The 23,415-nt window shown below is 34.4% G+C and overlaps 1 protein-coding gene across 1 annotated transcript in view; it reads right to left on the reverse strand.

Moving 5' to 3' along the window:
• Positions 1 to 3,344: 3,344 nt before the first annotated feature.
• The window catches only part of LOC120633417 (protein dead ringer), a 189,118-nt gene continuing 169,047 nt past the window's right edge, over positions 3,345 to 23,415 (reverse strand). Inside the window, exons 6-11 of the mRNA XM_039903624.1 lie at positions 11,758 to 11,941; positions 9,197 to 9,338; positions 8,528 to 8,735; positions 8,097 to 8,235; positions 7,769 to 8,010; positions 3,345 to 7,006 (exon numbers count right to left, since the gene is read on the reverse strand). Coding sequence (XP_039759558.1) covers positions 6,879 to 7,006; positions 7,769 to 8,010; positions 8,097 to 8,235; positions 8,528 to 8,735; positions 9,197 to 9,338; positions 11,758 to 11,941 — 1,043 coding nt within the window. The 3' untranslated portion in view covers positions 3,345 to 6,878. The remainder of the gene's footprint in view (positions 7,007 to 7,768; positions 8,011 to 8,096; positions 8,236 to 8,527; positions 8,736 to 9,196; positions 9,339 to 11,757; positions 11,942 to 23,415) is intronic.

Consider the following 23,415-nt stretch of genomic DNA (forward strand, 5'->3'; position numbering starts at 1 on the left):
TTGCCAGCTACCAATAACTGAAAACAAGTCAGTTAAGGTTGTTTATCTTCAATTGGTGAAACCAACGAATAATTAGAGAGCCCACGATATAAGTTCGCGACCCTAACAATGGGCAAAAAACTGATCATTCGGATAGAAGCTTTGCTTCTGTGATTATGGGCAAACCCTCCCTTCAACAGTGGGATGTTATAGGCTCTTGATGACGAATAATATGAAAAGTTATGAATTTAATAAAAGTCTATTCACGAGAAAGCCTTATCAATATAATCCCCGTTAACAAGCGCTTCCGGGTACGGTTATCATGAATCCATAAATAATTAGCGCAATTTATCAAATACTGTTTGTAGATGGGAAAATGTTTTTTACCTCCATGGCACGTCAGATTACTATTCATGGTCCTGTGTTTGTTTTGAGCCAAAATCGTTAAATTAAGTTTATTCAAAATATAATAAATCAAAAGAATAATATTAAAACTACAAATATGTTTCTGATTCCAACACTCTCGGACGTTAAGTCATTTAGTCAAGCTACCTCAGAACTTCTTTGGCGATAGCTACTTTCGTTACTCATGTTCCTACGTTATTAATGTCGTCGTACGATTACTAACTACGGACTGGAATTTTCGAGCTTTTTCCACGAGATATCCCAATACTTTATTGCTCGACAATAACTGAAAAATATCTGGTAATTTGACATCTTCAGTTCTACACCTCATGACTCATCCCTATTTCGTTTCAATGGAAAAACAACCATAGAATACGGTACGAAAGATTAACTATGAGTAAAATTTTGCTTACCCAAAATAGTTGAAGACAACACGTGTTTGTCTGAGTCGGCTTTTAAGTTAAAGTTAAAATATTTAATTATTGATTTCAATTTTAAATTTAAACTTTATTCGGTTTATACTATATTATTACACAAAGTCGGAAAATTTTATGAGGTAGGCTCTTGGCCTACAAAAACTTTTGCTTTTGGTGTACCTACCGACCCACGAAAACTACTTTGATGATTTGGTTCATACTTTGTCGTAGGAAATTCTATTTGGGGAGCCACTGCCAATCGCTTATAGGGAACTAATTCAATTTCGAAAATGTTTTTATATCTACCTACCTAGGTTATCCTATGTTTCTAAGACTAGTAATATAAAACTTGGTAAAATTATTATAGATACCGACACAACTCTTAAATTTTTTTTGTCTGTTGGGAGGCTTCTACCGTACCTAGTTACCACCCTACAGACAAAGACATCCCACTAATCGTATCGGAACGCTAAATCGCTTAGCGGCACGTCTTGCCATACCCCTAAGTTAGCCCGTCAAAATCTTGGACCACGTGAGTATATAGTCAAGGGCTGACTAGAAATAAAAAAAAAATACCTAAAATTAAACAAGGCTTGCTCTTACTTGTGATTAACCTATATGTTATTTCTTATGTTCTGAAACTAGACAGGAAAAATAAGTTATGATCAATATAAACATCTACCAAATAATTTTCTTTGTTATTTTATCTACCACTTTCCTAATAGTATTCCACCAACGCAAACGTTGCCCGAAATTAAATACTACTAACGCCATCTGTTGTTGCGTTACTACACCGCGTAGCCAGAATAACATTCACAACAACTGAGACTGGCGGCACACTTAAAATGGTTCTTATTTAGTTCAACCAATCCGCGATAGATGGCGATTTTGCAATTGCGCTGAAGTTTAGTTTCTATTCCATAGATGACACTCCATGAAAAACATTATTAAGAAATGAATTTTAATTTTAGAAGATGGATTTTAAATTATCTGCGGCTGCTATGTGATTTATAGGTCAATGACTGCAAAAAGCGGTGCAAAAAGCGGTCAATGATTTTCCCGGGAGCGAGCTCGAATTCACGCACGTATCTTTAACTTTTCTGAGTTATGTACGTTTAAAGTTACGCTTCAACAGTGCAGGAAAACATGGTGCGGGAACCGCCGATATCTATAATTTGGGTACCTTCAAATCAAGAGTGAATAGGCATCTTCTAGGCAAGCGCGCTTCATCTTAGGCTGCATCATCACTGACCATCAGGTGTAATTGCTGTCAAGCACTTGTCCATATACCTACTCAAGAAAAAAAAATGACAATTGTCTCGATCTAGTGTCAGTGATATACCAATGAAATTTGGAAACCATAATGATTACAAAATATCACAATACTAACAATAACGAACTTACGAAGCCTTCGCCCCTTCTTATGGTTAGGATAAAATGGATTTTAACTGAAAATATAACAGATTTTGACAAGACATCCATTGGAATACAAGAAGATAAACACTATCTATTTGCGGTAGGTAGATTGTTAAGTATAGAATCGCCTTTTCAATAGGTACCTAACGTTTCTATGCATATAATTTATTGTCTTTAATTTTTGTGTTTGTATTATCTGTGATATTCCTTTATGTACCTACGTATTTTTTACTATAAATGGTAAAACGAAATGGGATGGCTAACGTATCAAACAGCGTTTATTCCATTCTTATATAATATTAAGTAGATAATATTGTAAAATAAAAGTGTGTTAAAATGTAAAATGCATAGATTATTACAAATTAAAACACTACCCGTTTTAGAGATCCCATGCATTTAGTTCTTTATCTTTTTCCAAAACTGATTAACGGTCGAATGGCGCAGTGGGCAGTGACCCTCCTTTATGAGTCCAACCCCATGGGTACAATTCACATTGTTATACAGTGTCTGAGTGTTTATCTTTAATTTATTCAGAAAAAATTATTCATCAGTCATCTTAGTACCCATAACACAAGCTACGCTTACTTTAGGGCTAAGTGTCGATGTGTTTATTGTCGTAATATATTTATTTTATGTATTAAATAATTATAACGCTTTCTAGAAAAAATTCCCTCCAATACCGAAAATTCCCCAGTACGGCAGGGCAGGAGACATTATTCTCCACAGGGAAATGACAATATGTATATCTTCCACTTTCCACTTTTTTAACGGCTTCGCACGCTCAGGTTTCCTTTAAAAAATCACGCTGAGGTAGCTTTTACATCCTAGCACTTGTTTCTTTGTGTTTTGTTGAAATATAGTTTTCCTATTTCTATTTTTGTACACTGTCCAAGCATGAGTGAGCGCGTGTAAATAATATCCAAATAATATACTATTTAACGGAATAAACTTATCCTTTTCCGGTTTGCCGTACTTTCGCAAGGATAAGTAAGCAAGCGGCGTCCTTGTCAGTTGATACAATCGAGGGATAAAAATTTTGTCCTCTATGCCAGGGGGGTGCAGACAGCAGTTCATAAATAATGACACGGATTGATACAGATATCTGTAGAGAAGGAAATAAAAATCAGGTTGATATGTCATTATAATAATTATTTATTCATGTATATTATTTGAATACATCAAAACATTTTTGGTGTAAGACGAAAATCGTTAATGCATCCGGCCGATGTCTATGCGAAATAGTAGGCCGGGTTTGATTTTTTTTTATTATTTAATAATTATTATTGTACATTATTAGGAATGTACTAAGGCTTTGTCCAGAAGGGCGAATTTCGCGCGAAAGTGTACCACTGAATTGCGTCCAAAAAGAGTGTTATACGCATTTTTCTTGAGCTTTATTAGTATTCCATATTTATAGTAATTCCATTGTCAAAGTACACGTGTGACGTCACCGTGGAGTAAAGTATGTATCTCAAATTGCGAAACTCAAGTTGCATAATCATAAGTCGTTTTCAAGTAACTATAATGTTAGGACAAAGTAGACCTAATTTCCATTACTTTGTATAATTTCGTTCACAATTATATAAAAAGCGCTCCTAGTGGAACGATTGAAAAGTAAAATGAAGTATTACTGAAAATTCTACTTTAAAATGGTTAAAGTTAGGTTCATTTTACTTTGACACTATAGTGTTTCGATAATTGAAAATTACTTTAGTATTTAATTTTAATATTTTATATTTAATTTATTAATATTTAATACAGGGTACAGTATGGCGGGAGGATTCGCGAAAAATTCGCCCTATCTGGACATAGTCTGCTACCGCTACATACCTCTAAGATTTGCGATCCTACAAATCGAATTGTAAAAATTAACCATTATAATTAAATCCATTAAATTAATCGTAAATTATTGAAATCAGTCATTTACAAAGCATCTCATAATAATTATACATTACCTACTCCTAATTCTAAGTCCGATTCGAATAAATTGGAGATTATTATTTTTATTTTTTTTCATTTATTTTGGATTCCGCTTATTGCACTTATACAATACGATGCGCCACATGAAAATGGTCATAGTACCTAATTATAAATCTGAGAACATAAATATTTCTATTCCTATTCATAAAAAATTAAAAAAGGTTTGTAATTTTTCGCCGCTAAACATGTTTTTAGACGACATATTTTTATTTATTTTCAACTATTAAAAAACCTAAAAGCTAAAGCTTGGCCCTGATTTTTCATTACATTTTAAACATAAAACACTCTTTATTACAATGTTTGACGTAAAAATCAAAAGGCAAAACAAATGGGAAAATTTACATCACCAAATGCGTTTGATCCGTAGTTAAGATTAAAAAAAACTAGAAAATCAGAGCCCTTATCTAAGGAAATGGCCATTGAAACTTCATATTTACTTCCACACCACAATGTTTATTTTAAGTAGTGTGCATTCTAAACGATTTCTTACAAACATCTTTGGCCCTGATTATCTATGCATTGAAACTGTGACAACAGCAGCCGGGTCACAAATTATAACACGATTTTAATACTAGACTCTATGCCATAGACAATCAGGGTTCTTAATATAATATGAAAATTGGTGTCCATTACAAGATTTAAACTATGCAGAAAGCTTTGATGATGGGTGTAAGATTAAAAAAAAACATCAAGTTCGTCAAGCTTCCTACACAATTTAAAAAATAACAAAGAATATATATTCGAGATAGCTACAAAGATCGACTTTTATATCTATTTTTAAGCAGACTATTTATTATAATATCGTTAAATTACTCAAGTATAAAAATGTGAAAAACCCAAGTTGGTGTTAAGTATATTTGCAAAGGCGGCAATCTTTTCTTTTATGATCGGAATTAGTTCGTGTTTTCTTAAAGGGTCTTATCAAAAATCGTTGCATAACGTTGGAATGGTTATGCGATGTTTGCCACACCACTATTCCGACTTAATGCCATGTTTATTAAATAAGGCCCTACGGAAGTAAGCAAATAATTAGAGGCACGGGTTTCAACAAATAGTAAAGCGTACTCCAACTAAAGCGTAAACGTTTCTGGTTACGACGGTAAAACTACGGGCGAAATTTGACTCATTCCGAATTTGACACAAGGAATGATAATAAAATAATACGTAGTATAATATAAAAAAATAAAAGTTCAATAACTGGAAAAACAATGACGGCTAAATACCTAATATGTTAACTTTCCGAGTAAGGATTTGTTATTTGTAGTAACTCCCATGTCAAGTTAGTTACAAGATTTCTTGTGACTAACTTGACATGGGAGGGTTTAGTACAAAGTTTTCACCGATGCAAATACTCGAATCACGCAACCGAAAGACTCATGGAAACGCGTTAAAATATTATAGGAGATACATAATACGAAATGTTTTTATTTTAAAATTCCACTGAACTATAAATACCTTAGCTAAAATACAATACTGACAAAGTCGTAGATGATAAAATATACACCTAGAACCATCCATAGGTACGTAATAATCACAAACATACAATGCGGCGTACAGAAACGATACTACCATTTACACGAGATATTTACAAAAATTTACATAAAAAAAAATCATATAAAAAAACACCAAACAAGCCGCGCTACATTCGACGCTTACCAAAAATTATAAATAAGTAACATAATGTTAATACCAAAACTATATTTACAGAAAATTGTCATTTGACCGTTATTTATTTAAAATAATAAAATATACAAAGCATCCACTAGAGAACAAGACAATAATTAAACTCTGCAGGCCAAATAAAAAGTAATCAAAAAAATCCACCATTGATCAAAATTATAATTCCTCTCTTACTCTGCGCCAACCGCTTCTATGCAAGCGAGACAGCAATACACTCTGAAGCGAAGCGAAGGAGACAAACAGATACGTTTCACAGATTAACCCTCTATTTGGCGTACAGAGTGCACAACATATGAAGCTAGAGTAGCGTTTCTCAGGGCAGTGACATAAGCGAATTTTATTCCATACCATACGATATTTCTCATAATATTGGATGATCGGTATAAACGAAAACTCAGTTTATATAAATACAAATACTTTCATACACTTTAAGTCCCATTAATATTTTTTTTAATTATCAAGCAAACTTATCAGACTAGAAACATCTTAAAGTTTCATATCATATTGTTTTTAATCACTGTCGTCAGTCAGTGAAAAATGTTAATGTGCATAAATCAGTAATTTCACTTTAACTTTTTCACCTTTTCACGAATTTCACTGGTAGTAAAATTGAGGCGATTAACTACTACTATAGATATACTGTGGAAATTACGATACGAATTCGAAATCACCATATATTAGCAAGCCTTTCAAACCACACGCAAAGTTGTTTCATGTTTTATCTGTGATTCCACCACTTAACATTTTCACTGACGTAAATTAACACCTATCTAAGATGTTAAATCTCAAGGTATTATCAAAATGAATATTAAGACATTGCTACTTTGTAATAAAAAATGACTTCATTCGACCCTTTTTCTAATAATATTTCCAAACTACCCTTTTTTGGACTTCTTCAATCGAAGTTCCTCCAACACTGATTAATGGAATACTTTGGGACATAAACAGCGTATATATTCAATAAAACGTGATCCTAATACTTAGATACAGGATATATAGAGCTTAGGATACCATTTGCCTGTGACCATTCTGACCGTTGCCGTTTTGTGATGGGAACAGAACGCCCTCATACGTCACACCATTAAGTTCGATTGATACAACGAGCTGCTGGTCACCAGTGTTTGCGTCACCTGTGAAAAAAAATGTTAGGTTAGCATCAAACTCAAACGAACTAATATAAGTTAGGAACAAAACATTTTACGGTTATACAATGAAACTGACCGCCATACCGTCCTTACTAATATTATAAATGAGACTACTATATTTGTTTGTTTGTCCTTCCTTCGCGTCTTAAGCAACCAATCAACTTAATTTTTGGGATAAAGTTAGTTGAAAAGATGGAGAGTAACATGTGACACTTTTTATTCCAGCAAAATAAACGATTTCCAAGGGATTTGTAAAAAAAATCCGTAAAAATCTTGGACGAAGAATGCAGGCGACAGCTCGTATTTTTTTAATTTCTTAGATTTTAAAGTATTCTTGGTTCGTCTCCAGGATCCGATATATCAGTGTACTAAATTACGTTAATACTGGTTCGGCAATAGAGGTTGACATGGTTAAGCCACTCTAAAAATTTTTTTTTATTATCAACCTCGTTTGTGGAATATTTTGGTAACAAACAAACAGTCTGTCTGTTTGTTTGTCTTTCACATGTATAGTATAGATTGTATTTTTGTCATCAATAGCCTTTAAGTTATAAGCTATTGATGACAAAAAGTCATAGGCTATAACTAACCGCTGTTGGACTAAAAGTTGTTTATTGCAGTAGATGATAGTAGTACCACGGAGGAAGCTGCCACAGTAAATAAATAAGTTAAAGCCAATAGATATGTCTTATTGAATTTCTTATCAATTTTGCCTTACTTTCGCCTACTATATATAATTTGGCATACCCCTTGTGGTGATTTTGAAGGCGGCTCCGTTCACCCCGTTCGAGTTGCCGTTAAGGTGCGCATGAGTGCGCGGTGAAGGCTCGCGGGGTAACTGCGGGGAGGGCACCGGCGCGGGGGAAGGAGGACGCGGGGTGCGACGCTTTGCGGGTGGAGGCGGAGAACGACACGCTTCCCTTTTACCACCGCTTATGCTTGAATTTGGACTTTCGCTTAGGTTTAAGGCCTCTCTGTAAAGATAAAGACTGTTAAGTTTTTAAAATTATAAATGTATCCTTTAGTTCGAATCTAAAGCTGTCGGTTATTGGTACATGGCAGTACAATGCCTTACCGTTGTGGCTCGAGGTCTGGTTGAGGGCTGTTGTTATTGTTGTTGTATAAAGACCAGAGAGTAAGGCGGGATACATCGATGGCTGAGAGCGCTGCATCTCGAGGAGATACCATTGGGGCACTTGGGGGTGATTCCGAACCTGTAACAAAAGGTTAGTTTAAAGTTACTATCATAAATTATTGTGGTTGAATTAGACCACCTTGGAGGACACCTAATATATCTAATAAAACCTAATTTTTGATTATATATACTATCTAAAGTATTGCATTTACTTAGATAAATTAAACTATGAAAGATGTTTAAAACAACATATTCAATACAGTGATAGTTATAAAACAATGTAAGTATGATACAAGACAGGTCATTGTTGATACAAAATATGATGGCTGGTCACAGGATGATAAATACTTGCTAACGAATTTAAATCTTACCATTCCGGATCAACTCGCGTTGTTGCTGAATCATCTTCATATACTCTCGCACGCGGTATTCTATATCGTGCTGAGTTATATGCGGAGCGTGAGGCGGCAGTGGTGGAAGACGGGGTATACCAGCGACCCCTCCACCCAGCGATAGAGATAGAGGCTGCATATGTTGTGACAACTGCGCGAGGGACGCTGGCATTCTGCTTAGAGGAGGCTGTAAAGATAATCAGCAATGCTTAGAAACTTAATAATGAAAATACATATTTATCTAGGTAAGTATTACGGGTATCATGGTCAAAAAAGAGATCATCTTGATAAAGTAATAAAGTTTTGTTAAAATTTACAATCACATCAGAAAAAACCTTTATTTTTGCATAAATTACGAATTTTCAACATGTACTTGAAACTTTTTACTTTTACATTCCAACGTATAATTTTACGAGATGGCTGAAATGATGCTCTCTTAAGATTTATTTGTAGCCAACCAAACTAAATATGATAGACATTTGACGTGAAACAATGCTGGATATAATCGGAAATTAAACGTAAAGAACTCTACTAAAGTAATAATAATATGTCGACCGGTGCACGACCTTCGGTAGAGATGATGACGATGTTGCAAATGTGGTTAAGATTTATAAGAAGCTTCTATTGTCAGATTTTAGGTGAACTTACCATGGCCAAAGCAGCCTGCGCATCATATTGCCCAGAAGCACGACGCCCCTCACGCTTGTTTCCTTCTATAGCGGCGTCCAGCTCATTCCTCGTTGACAGGTTCTTTTTCTCGCACTCGTAATCGTACAGATATTTCATGTATCTAAAAAGAAGTAGCTATGTTTCAGCATAATCTTCATTTAATCATTTTATAATCTTCATTAAGTCATTTAATAACGATAGAAACGCAAAATAAATTAACCGTAAATTTCCGCATGGCTACGGAGAAGGGTGGAGACAAAGATGTTAATCTAGAGTGATGATGTAGATAATATCTAACAACATAACAAAATATTAACAACACTGATACTAACATTACATTTTTTAATCTTCATAAGTATAAGGTAGGTAAAGTATACAATAAGAGGAGAAAGAAGTTTTATTAAATTCTTTGAAATTATGCCGCATTCTAAGGTATAAAATTGTTCAGGTGATAAATAATAAAACTATTAAAATATCAGTAATATAAAGCTGCTCCGGTATCTGCGGGTCTTTTGAAAACGTACCCACCTATGATGTAATGTCATAAGTCAATGTACCTATCAACTTTGGTCGAAACGCGACACATATAAATCATAATTTCAAGCTCAATTATCAAACGCCTATTCTTCAAAGGACATTCTTAATCCCATTCTATGATGAGTCAATTTTACACTAGCATATTGTCATCTATACTGTACCATAACTCATATTAAACGTTCACATATTTAATGCGGCTCACAATAAGAAACACGGACCGACGCCTCATAAAAAAGTCGGCTACCTTTTCATAAGTCTGTCAAATGAGAAAGCTAAATATATGACATTCGTCATTACTGTAATCTAATTTTATGTCGAGTGACTCCGAAATCGCTCACAAAAGCGTTTGAAGAGTCTTCAATTAGACGTCTTAGAATATTTCAAAATTTGATCAGACAATTTTTTTATATTCTGCAGATTTTTGATGATTTCACTCCTATACGTCACATAGATTTAATGATGAAGCAATTAATCATCGTTTAATATATTAAATTTAATGAAATGAACTTATTAAAACTATAAAAGACAGAATCTCTTATAGTTTTAATTAAGTACACAAAATATATGCCTGTTTTACGGGAAACCTTTAGAAGATGTTGAATGTTTATCAATTCAGTAAATAAATAAATATACTATGACAATACACGCCATCTAACCCCAAAGTGAACGTAGCTAGTGTTATGGGTACTACGATAGCTGATGAATATTTTTATAAATATAATGCACATGAATACTTATAATATACAGATACTGAAAAACATCCATGTTCATCATACAAACATTTTTCAGTTGTGGGAATCGAACCCACGGCCTTGGACTCAGAAAGCAGGGTCGCTGCCTACTGCGCCAACCGTCAGTCATAACTATTTAAGTACACGATACTACATAGGTAGGTAATACGATCAGAAATAATTAGTAAACAAGTATAGTAAGTACGCACAAAGGACTGTTACGAAAATTTTAATGAAAAAGGTGGCAACGTAGCTACGCATTTGAAATCCACTTTACTCAAAAACAGAGTAATTAGTAATCATAATAAGGCGGTTGCGTTCAAAATTCATGTCGTGCGTAACGGTGCACAGTTTGAATTAGAATAACACCTTTATGTTGCTCCGACAAAAGGTGAGGTGAAGGAACTTGAGATAAATGAGAAATTATATCGGCTGAGATGAGCTAGAGGTTATTAATTATGAAGTTGTCATAATGTCGCGCTGGCCGCTCACGTACGTCCATTGTGGAGGAAGTTTTGTCTCCAAGTCGTGAGAGTTTGTATGGAATAATGACACACTGTCGAATATGGAAGGGCTCCTGACAGACCACACCTTGTCTCTCTCTCTTTGTGGATAAATTGAAGCCAAATGGGAAATTAATTTTACATTCTAAGGAAAATTCGTTTACAAGGGCCGATTTTGTGTCTATTGCTTGCAAACTGCATTAGTCAACCATTGTATTTGAATGATTCTTAAAGGACTTTAAATGTACCTTAAACTTACAATCAATATTTATTTCCTATACATTTTGAACCCTGCATAAACTAGTCATCAAAAACAACTGCTTCTAAGCGTTCTATGCAACTGTTCAATAGGATATTATTTTGCGTTTAGTTTCTTGTCTTTGAGAAACTATTTCGTAATTCAGGAGTCATTCCTTTTTAAAAACAGTGGCATAGTAAATATTCGTTTTTTATTTTAATCGTTGTTTGTGTATTTGTATGTAGTTATTTGAATGAAGGTTTACAAAAACTTTGCATGTTCGAACATAGCAAAGGTTGCTTGGGAGAAATAAGTCCACATTTAGTGTACTACTGCGTTATCGTTGTTTTTATATCCTTTATTTATTTTAGGTGTAAAAATACCTTGTCTTTGTTTTTCGCAAATTTACTCTTATTACATACGGTTCAAGATGATGGTGGCGGTAACAAGGAGTTTTTTAGGGGCATTTACCAGAATGATTTTTAATTGAGGAAATATCTGAAGTAATCTAAATATGTGAGAGGTGCTTACTGTGTGCGTAAAGTGAAGGCGGCCGAGGTGATGGAGGAAGGAAGTCGCAGGCCCTTAATGATCTCCTGCCAGAGTTTCTTGTTGATGACCTCCACGAGGCCACCTCGAGCTATCACAAGGTTGTACAACTCGTATAGATCTAGCACAGACTTCGCCATTATTGGCAGTCGATTGATTGGTGTTCCTGGAACAATAACAGAAAAATTTAATTAAAATAAATAGTAGTCATAAAGTAACATTACTTTTTATATACCAACAGAACCAATCTTCAATTGTTAATGAGCAAGAGGAACAAGAAAGAGATTTTAACACAAAAACTCTAGAAATCCTTCTTGCTGACACAGTAGCAAGTGATAAAAAAAAAATGTTGAACTTCTTGTCTAAACAAAAAAGCATAACACATCCCTATATCGAAGTTAGGGTTTGTTTTAGTGATTAATCAAAATAATTAATAAAGTGTCCCACGATTGCTAAAGATCGCAAAACAAAATACGTGTTCGAAATACGCATAGGAAAATTCCAAGAGATGTAAATCAAATAGACCATAACCAAACATAGTTATCGAACATTCATACGCGTTCTATTTACAGTAGTAAAATCCTTACAGGGAAGCATAAGAGCCGTAAAGCTTAAATCATCTAGTGTTGCAAAGAACCGCATTTAAGTATAAATAACGATTTTTGGTTTCACCATGTGCACCAATCCATACATCGTTTTTGTCGTTATCAAGTTTAAACGAAATAATGCTCCGCAGTTAGTTTCGTTAGTTACATTTTTTTAATAGACATTATAAATAGAAGGCACGGTTCAATTACTGTAATACTATCAGTAATGATGATGTGTACTACTTTTATGTGTTTCTTTATATTATTATTTTGTGTGTAGGTACAATAAATAATTTAATCAATGGTTTTCATCATGCAAGTTGAAAGGACTGTTTATTTTCGAAAATGTTCTTGATTAATTCTTGCGCTTCCTACTAATTGTTTTGTTTATTCGTTTTTCCATCTCTTCTTATTAAAATATGAAAAATTTTAATTGTATGCGGTATTCGGATTAAGAAATATCTCTTTACAGGACAACACTAGTCATAAAACCACTAGCATGTTAAATCGGAACGCATCGCCCAATCGTATGATTTATGTACAAGAGCGCGTCAGATCGCGCGTTTACGACGCGTTACGTACGGTCAGTACTAATCCTATATTCCGTGGTACGGATTTAGTCTGGCCCGCCAGTGTGGCCAGCAGAAAATACACAATTGTTTGCGAGTTGATTTACAGTAATTCGGCGGTTAACGCGGTAATGACGTGACGAAGAATAGACAACATCTCTCGAGACTCGGCATTGCGCAAGTATTGGAAGTAACTAATAGTCAACGCATTCCGTTACTATTGATGCGAAAACGCACAACCACCTAAGCACTAGGTAATTCCAATTTTTGAAGCACTGTCTGTGTGAAAAAAATTATGTCAGATATATTAACCGACGCATCCGATCTAGGATCTTATAAAACCTGCAAGAAGCATTGCACTTGACGGATGTAGTACAACGTTGCAACATGAAACTTAATATTATTAAGAACGAGAAAAAATATAACAAAATACCTAGACTTTTCTGTGATTAATAATTTGTATCAGTGTTTTTATCTCTAAATCTATTACAGTTCATAAGATACAGCTCGCTGACAGAGCTTGTTGGCACTTTTTGGGTATGGACCCTAAAAAGGGAGACTTTTTTGCTCGGATTTGATAATTTAAACTGAGTTCCTTCTAATTCTACAGCTTCCATTACGATAATCTGTCATAGCAAGCTCAGTAGGTATATAAGCACACATAAGGTTTTATTGGCATTGATAGATAATGCATTACTGAATTTAATTTATAAATTTTCATGTACGCGTATCTCTTTATGGATATAAAACGCCACCGGGTTAACTTTGGTTCTATAAAATACATATTACACCTACCTATTATGATTTTAGTTAGTGCTTCAGAAAATAAATAAAAATCTAGTTACTAACATAGCTAATAAATCAGGAGTATTCATTAGATAGAACAAACTAGTTTAAATAGAAAAACATAAAAGTCTGATATCATAAGATATAGATAATGAAACATCACAATGCTTGAGAATAATTATAATACGTTTATAACAAAACAAATTCAAACACAGCATCATTGAACTCGGTGGCCAAAAGACGAAAGCCCGAAATAGCTACAGAGCAAAAATAAAACACAATTCACGCTTGCAATAAAAAGCGTGACCTCGGCGATCGTTTATTGATGAACGTGAAACATTAGCAAATACCGACGGACTATTTGTCAATCCGTCTTCCTGTCTGCAGTTAATCATTCCCCGGTTATCCAGGGGAGGCTGGGGGAGTGGAGGGGGAAGGCACTGATGGGTTTCCAAACGTCACCCGTTTAAGAGATTAATTGCTGTGCTTATGTCTAAGTACAACGTGATGCGCTGAAATTGGAGCAAATAATGTGAAGTCAATTTGTTGAAGGGTTCATGTTTATTTAATGGAGCCCTGATGTTATTGGTTTTCAACTTAAGTAATTTGGGAGTAATTTTTGTATTAGTATTGTAAAACAAAACCTAAATATAGAAGAGTGCTCTCAGCCATTTCTTTAAACCTAAGTGGTTTAAAGAAATGGCTGAGAGTAACGGTAACGAGTTGATGTCACAAAGCCAAGTTCAAACTTAGCAACCCCTCCCTCTCTCTCTCTCTCTCTCTCTCTCTATGGTCGTTCCTTCATGACTGAAGATCGTGGTCCTGGTGAGATCTCAACTTCGCGTTGGTAAACTGCCTCCATCGACTTCTGTTGGAGGCCATTTTTGCGATTCGATAGAAGCGGTCTGAATTTGATTTTTTCAGCTGGTTTGCCCATCTTGTTGGGGACCGGCCTCTAGGTGTTTTGCCTTCGGTGTTGCCCGTAACTATAATTTTTTCCAGGCTATCATTCCCCCGCCGCATTATGTGCCCGAAATAAGAAAGCAAACGTTGATAACATATAGACGAAAGTCGATGGTTTAGCAACCCCTACACCATCGTCAATCGGGGTATGATTAATGATTCATCAGTATTTTCCTAATATACTGCTTCAAACTCTTACCTTGCATTATAATTTAAATTAAATTTAGGAATTGTTCCTCAAATATTTACAGGATAAGGAGTCTTCGGTAGTCAAAGTAAGACAATTTTAAAATTATCACCTGTAAATTCCTGTTACAGCCCTAAAATCTTTACGGTTAAATATCCACAACGTTGCTTTCTCACGTCACAAGTTTATTAACATATAGTACGTAAGCAAACATAATAGAATTTGCACAAAAAAGGTTAAAATAAATTCAAGGTCATTTAGAATGGCCTACTACACCATCTATAAATAGTATATCTCTAAAGAAAAATTATTATAATTTCAAGTAACTTACCTTATCTACCTTCCTATTTCATGTTTCATATAAAATTTACCTGTAAATGTGCACCTACGATCCTCACTAATTGTAACGACTTAATATAATTTAGAGGTGTTGCGTGGCTTGTGAACGTGTGTGTGAATAAGTGTTTTAATATTATCGAGAAACTTTTTTCTATTGCCTTAGTATTCAGTGATCAATTTGACAATAAATGTAAGCACAACTAATTCATGGTTGTCACTGCTAACTTTATTAACTTTTGTATGTGAAAAAGTATGTTTCTAAACTAAAAGTTCGAGCTTTTAACCCCAAGAAAATAAATCCACCAAAAGAGATATATTAGGATGGCTACTTTAATACATCATCGGTAAGATACATACACCCTTTGCAAATAGCCCTGTATTATTATCACTTATTTATAAGGTAATGAACATTAGGCTCCATTTGATAAAATCCACGAGAACCAGGAAAAACTGTACGGTGCAATTTTCTCGCTACGCAGGTTTTAATACGAAACATCTAGAGATATTGACTTTCTATTATTATTAAATTAATCTTAATCGTCATTGTATAATGTGAAATCGCGCATAGTAACGTCTTCTCCTATCCAATATTTAAATTAGGTAAACTAAACATTTATTACATCATTTTGACATTTACAAAACTAGATAAAGCACGATCAAACGAACTAGAATCAAAGTAAGTAGGCGCGACGTGCAACATGTTATCACACGCACCTAGCGGTTCGTCCGTCTAAATAACAAGTGTTACAAGGAACCGTGGACAAAAGCTATTGTTTATGAAAGCAATCACCCCAATAACGATTTCCACTAACCGCTTTACCCCCCACTCGCCTCACGCCCGGCGGAAAACGCGCGATTCGATGCGCGTGCGTCCAGCACCATGCAAACGTTATTTGCATAACCCTACCGCGAAGAACGACTCGGCACGCAAACCAACAGACGTTAGCCGCAACGCACCACACAACTCCGCCGGTTAAGCAGTAATTTACGACGTATGTCCAATCGCCGACAGAGCCAATCTAATCGTGCCCAATTGTGACAAATTATTGCTTTTCCTACGAAACCTCATACTAAATATGCATTATGAATTTCACTTTATGTCCTTATTTTATGGGCGTCCGAATAGAATGAACTCTTTTCCCTATACCGCAATAGTTACAGTGTTGCCGCTGTATCGATTATTCGCACCTTGCCCGATATTTATTGGCACTCGATGTCGCTTAGAAAGGTTCAGCTCTTTTGTGCGCAAAACTCGCGAGTCTCGTAAATCGCAAAGTCTAACGCCCCCGGGTGCTGATAAAGGATTGTAAATAACGAGTGATTTGCTCCCTAATCTCCTCTAAATATTACAGCGGATGAATTTTACAGCCGGATTATAATTATGATGGTATTATTCCTTTCGCAGTAAACTACTTTAATATCTGAAATTAGATACAGAAATTCAGAAATGAATTTGATATAGTCTTGTAAGTGCATCGTATGTTGTGTGCCTTTTGTCCGTGGGAGACAATTGACCTATCAGATTCCGTTGGCTGTAGACGATGCGAGCGATAATCGATCGAATCGACATTTGACGCCTACCGCTTATCGAGAGCTGTATCAAGGCCCTTTATGCCTCAACCCTGCGATCGGCCAATGAGAAGGCACGGAGAGCCGACGCCGGTCCCTCATTGGTCTGATACGCTTTTGATTGCACCGCCCCACTCGATTCACGACTCGATCAATCTCAATTACTCGCCTATGTTGGTAACGCTCCAGCTACGACTCTTTACAAACACGTTTGCAATACTCAAAACTTTGTAAGCCGAACACATCGTTTGAGATGAATTTAATAAAAAAACTGAAACCAATGATTATAGACTTAAAAGAACATTAAATCCTTAACCTAAATATACAAATGCGATTACTACAAGGTGAGTTAATAACAATAAAAAATAATAATACAGTAGATTATAAATAGAAACTCGCACATGTTCGAAATGCAAATCGCAAGGTACTAATACCGATGTGGCAGTAAAATGTTTACGATTCAAGATATAAATTAAATTTAATGTGACAAACATAACAACATCAATCAAATTATACCTACCTCCATGTACTAGACGATTTACTGGGCGCAAATGATATAAAATCTTATAACTAGGTACTTTGCAATGGAAAATTATTTGACCAAAAGCTAAGAGTATAAATAACTACCACTACTCAATTATTTTAGTAATTTGCTTATTACGGTCATACAATACGATGCACAATTTTTAAATAGGCATTAAACCTACCTACCTCATTAATCTGGGAATATAATAACTTTATATTTACATTCCGAACAAATAATTTGCTGTTTCGCTCCTAAATGTGACAGACAGTATATTTTTTGAAACAAAGCTTGACTTTTTGTTTAATTTCTTATTTCTTTGGTCAGTTGTTTAACTACAATTTGTGACAAAAAACATAAGCAGTGGCTTACCTCATAATTTTTTTTCATACATTGACATTATAAAAAAAAATTCGAATCAGAGACCTAAGAGCTACTAAAATTTCAGAATTAGCATCTACCTATTATAACTGTTGTTAGTGGTTGATTTTATTTCATATTCGTATATTAACGCTGTACATGACAGCTGGCCCCTGTTTAGACAGTCGTTACAAGTTTATGGGCGGAAGAATTTATTGCGGGCCTGAAGTGAAGTTTTAATTTAGAAATACGATCACACTAGTGTTAATTTCCACACTTTAAGTGTCTATTATGGTGTCATTTTTGTCCTAATTGTCTTGTTTTAAACCTTTTCACTCGAACACTTATTCAATCGATTTTTTTTTACTATACCATCAAGTTTTACTAAATACATCTGAAAGACGTGTTATTTATAGTATTATGAGTATACGGAGTAATAAAGTAATGTTATACAAATTGACAACCTTGATAACTATAGAATAGATAGTATTAGCAGTTACTGAGTAGGCCTGAATAGTTATCACTTGTAATTTTGAGTACTTCTCCCAAAATTAACAGATATTTATAATGAAAACATGACTTTTTGAGGAAAAATTCAATAAAGATAATGAGGTGAGTAAAATTATTTTTTGGCTTCCCCAACTTTATTACTAACTGCGTTAATATGCCCATAATTTTATGAAGAAACTCATATAAATTATAAGATTCATGCACCCATAGTGTTAAATGATGGGAAGAGTGTCTGCAGCAATCTTGCAAAGCCACCATAACTCAATACGTATTTATTGCTTGTAGTACAAATTCCGAGAGATACGGTGCGAGAATGACATAAGGCTGAGGATACAACGATCAATCACGAGGGGAGCAGTAAAGCTGAGAACAATCCAGCGTAATTCCGTCTGAGAGACATTAAAATGGCGGCCGCCCTATCCGGTGCAACATTGTAGGGAACTGCGCGAGCGCACAATAACACTTTCTTATTAGAATCACTCGAGGAAACCGACAGTTTTATCACGTCAGTAATTTTGAAGCAGTGATTAAATAATGACCAATTCAAGTCAAAATTTAAATAATTCAGAAAAAAATCGCAAAAAGAGAATTTAAAGTGTTAAATTTTTCAGAACGTTTGACTTTAATAACACATAAATCATTTATACGGATGCAAATCAAAACTGCGCAGTGTTATATTTAAGTATTGTATCGCTTAGTGGAATTCAGGAGGCCATTCGATGTAATTGGCAATCATTCAGAAAAGAATATTCTCTCGCTCCAACCATCAAGACAAAGGCAGCCGATAGTGCCTACCTACAGGCGAGCCATTACAGGTCAATACCCATTATTATGCGATATTTTCGCGAGCGCGGCCCTCGATATCCCGTACATTCACGTGAGACGGCAAATATCTGTAATTAAAGGTTGTAAAGTTGATTTACAACTGGGGCCCGAGTATCGAGCCTTGGGGAACGCCTCGACCAATCCCGTGGTTCGAGAGCCGTCGCACCGCGCCTCGTATCAATTTATTAGAAATGAATGAAAATTGGCGTTGCGGTGGCTTCGGTGCGCTATAATACGCGTCCTGCGGTCGCATATCCCATCTTAAAGGCAGCGGATCGTGGTAGATAGTATCGAACGCTGTTGCATGCTTTACGATCTCCGTGGGGACGGTAACACCGGCAATAAAATTGCAACAATGGCAACGTCGGATGCGGCTAAAGGCGACGCAACTACGCCAGATCATTGCGATGAATGCAACAATGGAATCCTTGAAATGATGGTGGCAACTATCGGTAAACATAAAGCTGTACAATTCTAACCAAAACTGGTTAACCGTGTGAAGAAAGATGCTTATAATCTGCTAGTGAAATACATACAAAGCATTTGTTATTAATTATACAAGCTAGAATAGACTAATTTTTATTGAATTACAAAAAACGTTTATAGTTCATTTATGGCATGTATTTATTTGGCAGGATTTTCCATTATTTTTAATATTTCAAGGTATATTGGAATAATAGAGATGCTTTTCAGGTATTTATGCATGCCTAGTACTAAACTTTTCTTTCAAATCGCAAAAGTCGCTGCAAATTTTAATATGTATAGCTTTATATACACTTTGTATATTGTAACTATTTGCATTGTTATAATAATACACACTCCTCTCTATACTTATTTTTATAGCCATCGTTTGTCTCTTACGGGAATCGTAAAATTTCATCGGAAACCTTTAATTTTCTTTATCATATATTATGTTGCAAGAACATTGTTGCTAATCGCTTTTGTACAATGTTGATAGATAGAGTTTTATGTGCTTTTGTAATTGTAGTTAATAATGGCATAAGACCACTGAACAGTAATTGTAGAATAATTCATTTGGTGTATTTTCCTAGTGACAGTAGCTACTACAGAAATAATATATAGAGGATATTCAATATATCAACATCAACATCATAATCACTATCTTCATCATGACAACCAATGGATGTCCTCAGCTGGGCATAGATCTTTTGTAGCGATTTCAAAAAACGGTCACGGTGCCGCTTGGGTCCAGGGGCTTCCTGCAACTCGTTTGATATCCCCCATACACATCACTCGGTGGTCTACCAATTGAGACTTTAATGGAAAATCTAATACATATATAGATATATACATATATAGCATATTAATCTAATAACTGTTAGACGTACTGATTAGATCAAGTAGAGAGTTCAGCTGATACCTATTCTAATTAAAGGGAAAATTAAATTCTACCGACAATAAATTATGAGCCAAAAATTTAAGTCTCATGGTTAATTTTGTGAGCCCCCATGATTTGACCGAAATATTTTTTGAACCCGTTCAACCTATTGGTATACGATAATAACTAAATTACGATACGATAATAACTTATATCGCGATAGTACTTTCGAGTAGGTGTTGTTTAGTCGATCATTGTATTCTCAAATGAAGGTGTCGAGACGGCAACTGCCACTGAGTTTAGGGCCTCGCCTGACAAGCATTTGAATGACAATCTAAATTACAATACGTAGCGGCGTCCCGGCCGTGACGAATCATTATTTTAGTCGTCATTTTATATTATTAATATAGAATACCTATACTTATCCACAGAATTTGAAAAACACGAGGTTCTTTTTAGTTTTTAGCCTATTTGCTATGTTAGTTATTTAAGTAAATTAAGTATTTATACACAGAATCAAGATTATATTTAAATAATTAAATATTAACTACTGAAATTTTTTTCTAAACCTGCTCTTATAAACGTTACATTTGATCATATTTTTATTATTTTAAAATATGTGATGAAGCCTTCGTCCTCACATTTCAACGCCGAGACTTATTAAACGTATCTGAGTTTTAAGAGAGGTCAAAGCATTTATATAAATAACAATAAGCTAATGATAAATCATTTTTTAAGGAAGAATCTAGGTAAGTACATTTGTATTTCGGAAAATCTTATTAACTTTTATTAAATTAAATAAAGAATTTTTGATTTTTTTTCAATTAATGAACAATATGGAAAATTATACAGTTTTATTTAATTAGGTATTGGCACCAGTTTTTTAAATAGAAGCTTATCTTTAAAAAAAAGTATGACCGCATATAGTAGCATAAATTGAGCACAAAATATTTACGTTCATGATACAATAGACTCCTCAAATTTGTTCCTATGAACAATTCCCTTCAGTCAAAAGAGTCAAAAATCAAATAATGAAAGATGAATAAAGGAAATAAACCCAACAGATACTACAGATGATTGGTATGATTACATTCAGAAATAAAGAAATTTACATCGGACGTAGAAAAAAAGATAGAAACAGATTCAATCTAATAAGGTACATGAGACAACAAAGCGTTATAACATAACGGAAATAAAATAATCCGGCGCGGTAGTGACAAAAAACACACAATAGAGTCAAAGGGCAGTATGACAATGGCTTATGCTTCTAGGATAGAACAAATGAAGCTCGGTCACAATACCACATTAGCATAAACGGGCTGAAGGCAGTGTTATACGCAGGGCTACCAACCCTTCGGATTTGACCCCAGAGTTTGAAAAGCACGTGTCTGGATTATGACTCTCCTTTGGAAAATCTCGGAACTCAAAATAAAACAAAAAATTAACCGACCATTGAAAGGTTGGTAATGATAACGTCATAATAAATTGAATATGACGGATATGAAAAAGAAAACACAAAAAAGACAGTAGGTATACAGTTGCAGTAAATGCATTTGCCTTTTCTATTCTAAGGAATGTAGCTACTGCAATGGGGAGATTCCAAAAATAATGTTAATTTAAAGAAGGACTTAATCTTTATTCAATCCGTTCCAAGTTTCCGAAAAACAAGGTTTGCCTTATTTTTTACCAGTTTCTATTTTTAGACATGAAATTGAAAAATAATTTGAGGTAAAAAAAACTTGCATAATTGGCGATTTTATATGTGGTTATCTCTTTCTTGTCCATACTATTTTAGAAAGGGCTAACTCTTACTAAAGTACTGGGAGCTAAAAAATCATAGGTTTTTTTTTAGATACATTTTTTTCTAATTGACAACCCTAATCTCTAGACTAAAACGATACAAGAAAGGTAAAAGTAAAGGGTCAATTTGAGATTTACTCATAAATAATGTTTATGTACTTATTTACTTTCTAGTATAACAATGGACATGCATCATTTGATTTATGGCTGTAGACTGTAGTTGTATAGAATTATATTAGAGTGCCTTTGAAGCCAGAAATCAGACATAATTATGGATTAATGGCCATGAAAGTGGGCATTTACTACGCAATTTTGCTTTTTTTTTAGCAAAGATTATTGCCATAGTCAAAATACCCTGTTAGAGACAACAAACGATATGTCCTTTTAAATAAAGAATGTTTTTAAGTTTATGCCGCATTAATAAAAAACATAATAAGAATATAAACGATTTAAAACGTTGCAAACTATGAATACGTGGAATAGGTAATAGATAATTATCTATTATACTGAAGCCTATTTTTAATTTTGCATACTTATTTGTAGGTATGTTTTTAATATAGGCTATATTCAAAATGTTAAATATCTGGAACATACATAGACGTCACGGCTACACTCTATACAGTATACAGATTGTGATTTAAATATGTGTGATAAAGACGAGACCGACATTTGTCGCCTTATAAATCTATTATTTAATGGAGCCAGCCTCACCCTCAGTAAAATTGTGCGAACAGCAGCGTATAGGATGCAAGCCTTTGTAGTCGTGAGTCTTTCATTAACCTATAAATTAATCTAGAATTAGTAGCTTGATATCAAATTACCAGGAAATTGGATAGATCACTAATCTTATTTACTCAGCGTCTGCATCACGATTCTCTATATTAAATAACACCCACGAAACCTGAACTTTACCATTTAGGATAATCGAATTAGAATCCCATTCGTTTGAAAATTAATCATAGCAGAAATCTTTGGTGAGGCGATGCGCCGGCGATTGGTTGTACTTTAAAGTTATCTTTGATCCACCTTACATTGTTGATAGGATACGTCTACGACTTTTTTATGAACCTTAATTTAGTAGTATAATAAAGTAAGTTATATACTCAGTTATTGTTTGCTAATACAAACTTATTTTTATCTATTGTACCTACCCATTCCTAATTTATTTATAGTGTACAAATATATATGTACAAATCACCTAACTGAATTTCGTATAACCCTGGATCTAATCCCAATATATTTCAATACAAAATGTAATTAAAATCCATACAAATAAAAAATAG

This window comes from Pararge aegeria, chromosome 21 (assembly GCF_905163445.1).
Source record: "Pararge aegeria chromosome 21, ilParAegt1.1, whole genome shotgun sequence".
In the NCBI taxonomy this organism is placed as follows: Eukaryota; Metazoa; Arthropoda; class Insecta; order Lepidoptera; family Nymphalidae; genus Pararge; species Pararge aegeria.